Here is a 9,757-nt window from a genome sequence, read left to right as displayed (position 1 = left end):
CTTCGTAGATTTCTGTTGGATGTCTTCGACGTGGAAAGAAGTGATCCTCGGAATGGAAATGTGGATATTTTATTTGTAAACATAACTCTTTTTTTGGTTATTCCAGTAACCTCATTAACCTAGCGGGCTAAGCCAGGAGTAGTACTGATAATGTCGTGTAAATATAGCTGAAGAGGAACACACAAACTGAATCATTTGAGTGAGTCATTTACGCTGGAACCGCTCCGATTGACTCAAACTCTTGACACCGATGATTCAATTCAAGCGATTCACTAGCAAAAAAAAAAAAAAAAAAAACTTTAAAAGAGCCATTAATTTTCGATTTTTGACATAGCTTGTAATAGTTTTAAAAAGCACATAATGATGAGAGAAACTGGGCTTTTCGAATCTTTGAATCAGTTCAACCATTGCGTCTCAAAATGATTCACATTTCGAAGCGCTCAAATCGGATCACAAATTATTTGGTTTAGATCCGGACAGCAAACCAGTCCAAAACATCAAACCATTAAACCTGTTGCCAGGTTAACACTTTACAGCTTAAGAGGACACACAGGTAGAGATGCAGTTTTCACTGCTTTAGGATTCAGGATAGTTTCCATGTATAACCTACTGTACTTGTCTAGATCAACTTTGAATCAAAAACTCTTTTTTAGAGGTTTAGAGCCAGTAAATTAAAGAAAAAATAATATTTTGTTCCCTTGGTGGTGTTTATTTCTTTGACCCCCTGCCTTAAGTGTGTAGGAATAATGCAAATTAGTTTTGTGTAGTTAATTAAGCTAGGTTGCTTTGACACATGTACACTTACTGTAGCCTATATACTGTATGAGCTGTACATTTGCCTGCTCACATGTAGAAAAACACTGGAGAATCACATGAAGCTGATATTGAGTGATGGAACATTCTGGTCTCTGTGAACAGAGTCTCACTGTAGTTTTGTACAGTAGGTGTTTTATTCAGCATCATGTCAATATATCAGCAGCTCAGACTCTCTCACACGTACCGATTAAACTGTATTTCCTGTCACAGAGGAACTTAAACACTAAGAAACACAGAGGAACATTCAGAGAGAAAGACAGAGGGAAAATCCAGGGGAAATTAAAAGGACAATTTAAAGGCTGAACGCATGTTAACCAAACACAGGAGCTCATATATCGCACTCCAGCAGCGACACACTGACCAGCAGCTCCTCACACACACAGCACTGGGTTTGTGTTTCAGAGACTGATGACTGTGAGGGAGTTTGGTTAAGCTGCTGTGTGTGTGTGATCTTCAGCTCTGAACTAAACATGGGAGACCGGGGCATGTTGTCACACTCAAGATGGGTTTAGATCTGAAAATCACTTTCTTTTGAAAAAAAAAAAAAAATACAAATAAAATGATAAAAATGAATAATAGCAGTATTCTAATAATAACATATTAAGAGTTTATTTGCAAAAGCAGATTTGCAATCTTTTTTTTTTTATTTATTGTTATCATGTTTTTATTGTTTTTATTGTGTGTGTGTAAGTTAGCTTTTCTTTTTTTTTACTTTATAAATAACCCAGCTGCAGTTATTGTGATTTAATTTTAAGAATTATTTTTATAATTAATTTTAATAATTTTTAATAATTAAAAAAAAAAAATTAGTAATTAATTTTATTTTTGAAAATTGTGAAAAAAAAAAATTCCCTGTTTTTGCAAATTAACTCTTCATATTATTATTCTAATATTAGAACAAATAAGTAAAAAAAAAAATTAAACTTTAACTATAACTATTTGTCTAAATAAATATAGTTTTCAAAATAAATAAAGAAATAAGTAAATAAAAAGGAAACAAAATAGTTTTCATGAATAAATATTTATAATAATCTAATAATATCATATTATTAGAATATCATTACATTTTAGAATAAATATCCTAAGTAAAACAAATAATTAAAAAAAAAAAAATCAAACAAACTATTTGTATAAAGACAGAAGGAAAGAAAGTTGTTATAATAAATAAAGAAATGAATAAGTAAATGAAAAACAAATAAACAAGCAAATAAAAGTTTATAAATAAATAAATACCTAAATAAATAAAGTTTTCATAATCAGATCTTGTCATTAAAAAGCCTGCTGCTGACTTTTCAACAAAATCAGAATAAAGATTTATGCAGAAAAAAAAACACTAAAAATACTGTATTTAACACAGCAATTACAGCAGAAATACATAAAACATGACATCTGTTTCTAATACAATTCAATTATTAAACTAAAAACAAAACAAAAAAAAGTTCAACCTTCAGTTCATTATAGTGTGTTTTATTCTGTTCCCTTATGGTTCAAAACAGACATTACATTAATGTTGTTGTTTTTTTTGTTTTGTTTTTTTTGGACAACAGAAAAATGTAATTTAATATGTCACAGTTTTAAACTAGAACATATAGACACTGAAACTTCTCCATGTGACAACTAGCCCCAGAAAGAAAGACGGAAAGTCATTTCTTTCAGCATGTTTCCACGAGTGGTTAGTTCTTCCCAAAGAGGCCTATTTTTTTTTTTATTTAAATCAATTAAAAGTTCGCCAGCGCATCGCATTCAGATCAATGCCGTCTCGAAGTCTTCCGGAGGCGCTTGTGTACTTGTTTGTTCGTGAAGTAGGTCAGTGGAGCATCAATGCTGCATTAATGCGCTAAAATTAGCCTCATCAGACCCAGCAGACGTTTTTAATTAAAGAGGAAACAAACATCAAGGCATCGGGCCCAATTAAAAGATCAGCACAAACAGAATAACGATACGGGATTGAACACACAGAGATGAGTGGAAGGAGGCTGAGAGACTGCAGATAATCAGCTTTCTGACCAACCGATCCGTTTACTACCGACCGGACGCTCAGTCGACAGATCAGCGCTATTCTCCTGGAAAATAGGTCATCTGAAGGGGAAGGCTTGTTTAACCAATTAATAAAGGAAATAAAGCTATTGACCGCTTGACTCCATCAGAAAAACGACTTTATATGACCGCTAGATGGCGCCGCGCACTTGTGAATCTGCATATAAGCTTTCATTGATTAACTTGCATCTGAAATTGTTAATAAATTAACTAAACTCACGATATTTCCCAACAGAGCATGAGAAACTTCAGACAAAATAAATGAATAAATAAATATTTTCTTTCTCAGTATTTGTCATATTTTTCAAGAACTTATTTAAACAAGATTTAGCTAAAAAAAAAATAGCTTTTTGTACTGTAAATCAAGTAAAATGGCTATTATTTAATATTATTATTAATTATTTATAAATTGCTTGATTTAACTCTACTCTGAAAAACAAAGGCAAAAGCTGCAGATAAAACACAAATCTTGTTATATCAACAAATTGGGTTCTTAACAAATGATTATTGTGACAAATTACACGCAACATTCACAAAAATACTGAAAAGATGCATAAATGTACTCAAACACCTATGACGAGTTATAAAAAAGAAGGCAGGCATGTAAATGAGCGGCTGGTGTTATTGTGGGCACATAACGGTACATTCAATACCTGGAGCGCAACTCTGTTATAATATTCAGTCTACGCGATGATTGACATCTGCCTCATCCAATCGGCAGCCGAGTCGATGACTTTACAATAGAACTGGGAGCCAGAGAGGGGCGGGCTCACGCCCAGAGAGCCAATGGCAGGACAGGAGGGCGGGCGTTTTCTCAACTCGGGCTTTTGTTCTCTGTCAGGGCAGTAAAGTGAAGTTTGGTCACCGTTATTCCGCGGGACATCCCGTATCAGAATCGCAGGGATAATATTAGAGCTGCTTTATTTCCTTGAGGAAAAACTCTCAGCGGTGTGCGATCGCAGGATTTACTCGAAGCGAACTTTCCTTTTCCTCACAATGGAAACTCCATCACCATCATCATCATAATGATCCTGAGAGGAACGCGAAGTTTTGCTGGATGCATTCTGACAGGATTTTACTCCGAATGAACTCGTTCTCCTCCCTAAAACGGATTTTTAAGGATATACCTGCGGATCTACAACTTTTTAGGAACTTTACCTCAAGTTAGTTTGTAACGGCAAGCGCGCTTTGGATACATTTTGTTTGATCGCCGCATTTTTGGATACAATGTTGCAAATCTGAGGTGAATGTATCAGGCTCGGAAAAACCCTGACTGGATCTGTGATCATGGCGCTTTCAGGTAGATCTTTGGACACTTTGCACCTCATTTTATTCGTTTTGTGGACTTTATCGCGCTATTCGTTATCCAGTCAAGTTCGGCAGGAGTTTGAGGTTCTGGAGGAGCAGCCGGTGGGCACATATGTGGGCACCATCGACACCAAACCCTCTTTTACGTACAGATTCAGCGAGCACCACAAACTTTTTTCCATCAACGCCACGACGGGCGTCATCTACACGTCCTCCGTGATCGACCGAGAAGTTCTGCCTAGTAACATCATCAATGTGGTGGTTCTGTCCAGTCAGCCCACTTACCCGACCGAGGTGCGCATCGTGGTTTTGGATATTAACGACAACGCGCCCGTGTTTCCTGACGCGTCGATCGTGGTGTCGTTCAAAGAGGACGCGAGCAGCGGGCGGCAGGTGATTCTCGACACCGCAACGGACGCGGACATCGGGAGCAACGGAGTGGATCACACCACCTACCGAATCGTCAGCGGCAACGAGCAGCGGAAGTTTCGCCTGGATATCACCGTCAATCCGAGCGGCGAGGGCGCGTTTCTCCACTTGGTCTCCACAGGAGGGCTGGACAGAGAATTAACCCCCTTCTACCAGCTCCTCATCCAAGTGGAAGACAAAGGAGAGCCCAAAAAGTTCGGGTATCTGCAGGTAAACGTCACCATTCAGGATATAAATGACAACCCGCCTTCTTTTGACCAGGACCAGTACCAGACCAGTGTGTTTGAGGACGCTGCCATTGGCTCTAGTGTTCTGCAGATAACAGCCACAGATCTGGACGAGGGTGCAAATGCTGACATAACCTATTTTTTAGACGAAGGAACTCCTTTTCAGATAGACCCTAAGGCTGGGACTGTTATTATAAAGGAGGGGCTGGATTATGAGACCAGGAAGGAGTATTCTCTCACTATCCATGCAGTAGACAACGGCATCCCCTCTCTCTCAGGCAGATCAGAAGCGACTATCAAACTGCTTGATGTGAATGACAATGACCCCGTAGTTAAATTCCGCTACTTCCCTACCACGTCCAAATTCGCTTCGGTGGATGAGAATGCACAGGTGGGCACCGTAGTGGCACTACTGACAGTTTCCGATTCAGATTCATCCACAGCTAATGGTAATATTTCAGTTTCTATACTTGGTGGAAATGAGCAGAGACACTTTGAAGTTCACAGTTCACCCGTCCCCAATCTGAGCCTAATCAAAGTAGCCAGCGTGCTAGACCGAGAGCGAATCTCCTCCTACAACCTCACCGTTTCAGTGTCAGATAACGGCAGGCCCGTAGCTCGCTCGTCTTTTGCCAGTCTAGTCATATTTGTGAACGATATTAACGACCATCCGCCCATATTTCAGGAAGCTGTGTATAGAGTAGACATCAGCGAGGACATTCCTAAAGGCAGCTACATTAAAGGGGTCTCAGCCACAGATGGAGACTCCGGGCAGAACGCCAATCTCCGCTACTCACTGGTGTCTGGAAACAGTTTGGGCTGGTTTGCCATCAGTGAGAACAGCGGTTTGGTTACCAGCGCAGCAGAGCTCGATAGGGAAATAGCTTCTCAAATAGTGCTGAATATCAGTGCCAAAGACCAAGGCCTGCAGCCGAAAATCTCCTACACTAAATTGATAGTGAATATAACCGACGTTAACGACCAGGTCCCCACTTTTACTCAAAGCACGTATCACATTTCCTTAGTCGAGCATTCACCCGCCGGGTCCGAGCTTGTGGTGCTGTCCGCCACAGATTCCGATCTCGGCGCCAACGGCACGGTCCGATTCTCATTTGACCCCGAAACCCCTGTGAGCGTCCAGAATAAGTTCAGGTTAGATGCGACATCGGGCCGGTTGAGTACAGCCACAGAGTTAGACAGAGAAGAGGAGAGCTCCTTTCTGCTGCACATCAAAGCCACAGATGCAGGCACGCCCCCCCTTTACTCCATCTGCAAAGTCAATATCACACTGAAGGACGTTAATGATAACAGCCCAGTGTTTTACCCCGTGCAGTATTTTGCCAATATCAAAGAAAACGAGCCCTCGGGCTCATCCGTGACTACTGTAACTGCTTCCGACCCTGACCTTGGGCGCAACGGCACTGTAAAATATGCCATCTCTGCTGGTGACTCTTACAAGTTTCACATCAACAGCAACTCTGGCAAAATCACAACTCTAGTGCCACTCGACAGAGAGGAGAAAACCGCTTATCAGCTGCAGGTCACCGCGACAGACGGGGGTGGTTTGCGCTCACACACACAGGCTATAGTCACAGTCACTGTTGTAGACACGCAGGATAACCCGCCCGTGTTCAGTCAGAAAGGGTACAGCTTTGTTATGTTTGAGAATGTGGCCGTTGACACCATTATTGGCACCGTGTCGGCCACCACAGTAGATCTGAACACAAATATCACTTATTTGATCGCATCGGGGGACCAGCGCGGTCTGTTTGCTATCAAAGGTAGCACAGGGCAGATCACAGCTTCAGGTCTGATAGACAGAGAAGAGCAGGCGTTTTACCAGCTCAGGGTGATTGCTAGGGGTGGGGAGGTTACGGGGGAAGCCTTAGTTAATATCACAGTGAAGGATTTGAACGATAACGCCCCTCATTTCATTCACAATGTCGAGCATGTCAGCGCTGTGGAGAACTGGGCCACCGGTCACCAAATATTCCAGGCTAAAGCTTCGGATCCTGATGAGGGGACCAACGGCATGGTCGTGTACAGCCTCAAACAGAACCCCAAAGGCTTGTTTCACATCCACGAAAGACACGGATTGATCACCCTCACTGGACCCCTAGAAGTCACCACCAGCTCCTACCAGGTGGAGGTCGTGGCCTCTGACCTTGGTGTCCCTCAGCGCACCTCCAGCCTCATTCTCACCATCAGTGTATATGACGTCAACGACAACGCGCCAGTTTTCGATCAGCTCTCCTACGAAGTCACCATTCTGGAATCCGAGCCGGTTAATAGCCGCTTTTTTAAGGTGGAGGCCAGCGATAAAGATTCAGGACTCAATGGGGAAATTGTGTATGACATCATTAGCGGTAACACAAATGATGTTTTTGGGATCTTCCCTGACGGGCAGTTGTACATTAAAGCAGATCTGGACAGAGAGGTACAAGATCGCTACAGTTTATTAGTGGTGGCCAAAGACAGAGCCGTCGAGCCGCTGAGCGCCAGCGTTAATGTGACGATTCTTCTCGACGATGTCAATGACAACCGCCCGCTTTTCAACAGCACAAATTACGTGTTCCACTTCGAGGAAGAGCAAGAGCGAGGCTCTTTCGTCGGGCTGGTTTTTGCTGAGGATAAAGATTTTGGACCGAACAGCGAGGTCCGTTACTCCTTTGAAACGCCGCAGGCAAATTTCGAGCTGAATGCCATCACGGGCGCATTGACCAGCACGCTACAGCTCGACCGCGAATCTCTCATGCGACAGAGAGGTGCCGCGGTGTTCAGTTTCACAGTCGTGTCCTCTGATCAGGGCCTTCCCAAGCCTCTCAAAGACCAGGCCAAAGTTCAAGTGTACATACAGGACATCAACGACAACCCACCGAAATTCACCAAAGACATTTACCAGGCCTCCATCTCAGAATCCGCCCAGAACATGACGCAGCTGCTCCGAGTCTCTGCCTCAGACGTAGATGAAAATAAAAACGGCCTTGTTCGCTACGACATCGTTGAGGGAAATGAGGAGAAACAGTTCAGCATTGACAGCACTTCTGGTCAAGTTACTCTAGTGGGAAAACTAGACTACGAGACAACACCCTTTTTCTCGCTCAAAATTATAGCGGAGGATTCTGGGATTGTGCCTCTGTCCTCCACATGTGTGTTGAGCATCAGCGTCCTGGATGATAACGATAATTCTCCGTCATTTCCCAAATCAACCCTCACAGTGGACGTGCTGGAAAACATGCGGATTGGAGAGCTGGTCGCCTCCGTAACCGCCACAGACTCTGACTCGGGTTCCAACGCTGACATCACATACAGCATCTCTGCCACAAACAACCACGGCACTTTCAGCATCAGTCCCAACACTGGCAGCATTTTCCTGGTCAAAAAACTGGATTACGAGACGCAGTCCCTGTACAAACTCAATGTCACAGCCAAAGACAGCGGAAGGCCGTCCAGATCTTCCTCCATTCCGGTCATCATTCATGTGAGAGATTTTAATGACAATCCTCCTGTTTTTACACCAGGTGATATTTTTAAATCCATCCCTGAAAACCTCCCGCTGTCCACATCCGTCATGACTATAATGGCTCACGACACGGATGCCGACATCAACGGGCAGCTGGAGTACTCCATCGTGATGCAGACTCCTAGAGGTGGTCATTTCCGCATCGACCCCGCGTCTGGTGTGGTCTATACGAACAAGGACATTGACCGAGAGTTCTCCAACCTTTTTGAGCTGACCGTCAAAGCAACCGACCAGGCAGTGCCTGCTGAGTTCCGGCGTTTTGCTCTGAAAAACGTTACCATATGGGTGACGGACCAAAACGACAACGTGCCCATATTTATCTCCCAGAACGCCCTGGTGGCTGAATCTAACATAGTGATCGGTTCCATTCTGACAACAGTAGTGGCTTTTGACCCGGACGAGGGTGCCAACGGGGAGGTGGAGTACGAGCTCGTAAGAGGAGATTCGGACACGTTTATCATGGACCGCTACAGTGGAGATATCAGACTCGCCTCTCAGCTCGTTCCCTCAAAACTCATCTACAGTCTGACTGTGTCCGCTACGGATCATGGCACGGACCGCAAGACCTCACGGACGGAGCTGACCATCATCCTTCAGGGTGGCGATGGCCCGGTCTTCTCCCAACCCAAATACATCACCATTCTAAAGGAGGGCCAACCACCTGGAACCAACGTCATCTCGCTGGATGCCTCCAGTCCACGTGGCACCGGCACCAAGGTGGAGTTTTTTATTGTTTCAGTCCGGAGCGGAGGAAAGGCCGCAGGTCGGCTTTTCACCATCGGCCGCCACTCCGGGGTGATCCAGACAGCTGCAGAACTGGACAGGGAGCAAGGCTCGGACCTCTACTTGATAGACGTGTACGCCATCGAAGCTGATGCCAGCCAGCCGAGAACGCAACATGCAGAGGTGAGTAATCACCTTTTTTTGGGGGGGGAGGTGTCAGTGATTTTGATGGCTCTTGCATATTGTGTGAAAGGAAATCTAAGGGAACATATTCTAAAACATGTGCTGAAGTCATTTGTGTGAATGTGGTGGAAAAACCTGAGCGAGAATATCCAAACTAAAGAGGGGGAAAAGAGTGTTGGATAACCGTACGTGCATTACTAAAGTTCCTGCTTGTTTTTTTCCCCCCTGTTCTTTTTTAGACGATCTGGGTTGTATTAAGTATAAATTGCTTTGCACTTGAGAATGTGGGCTTTGTTTTTTGGCAGGCTAGCTGTATTGTTTCAGCTCGGAGAGAGTGCAGGCCTTAATCTCAGAGCGGAGCGCTCGCTGTGCTCCGAGTTGCTCTGGCAGAGAGAGGGGAACCCTGGGTAAAATGCGCTGCTTTGCGTTCCCGCTGCGAGCGAACTAATCTCTCTTATCAGCAGCGACAAATTCAACAAATCAGACGCCCAGACAGCATGATTGCAGATAT

At 43.7% G+C, this 9,757-nt stretch overlaps 1 protein-coding gene across 1 annotated transcript in view; it reads left to right on the top strand.

The window, feature by feature from the left end:
• The first annotated feature begins 3,699 nt into the window (after nt 1–3,699).
• LOC127176253 (protocadherin Fat 4) overlaps nt 3,700–9,757 on the top strand; it is a 94,388-nt gene continuing 88,330 nt past the window's right edge. The window contains exon 1 of the mRNA XM_051127835.1: nt 3,700–9,246. Within this exon, the coding sequence (XP_050983792.1) occupies nt 4,141–9,246 (5,106 nt within the window). The 5' untranslated portion in view covers nt 3,700–4,140. The remainder of the gene's footprint in view (nt 9,247–9,757) is intronic.

This window comes from Labeo rohita, chromosome 14 (assembly GCF_022985175.1).
Source record: "Labeo rohita strain BAU-BD-2019 chromosome 14, IGBB_LRoh.1.0, whole genome shotgun sequence".
Taxonomy (NCBI): domain Eukaryota; kingdom Metazoa; phylum Chordata; class Actinopteri; order Cypriniformes; family Cyprinidae; genus Labeo; species Labeo rohita.
Note: the sequence above shows the minus strand (reverse complement) of the source record. Positions and strands in the feature narration are given on the sequence as shown.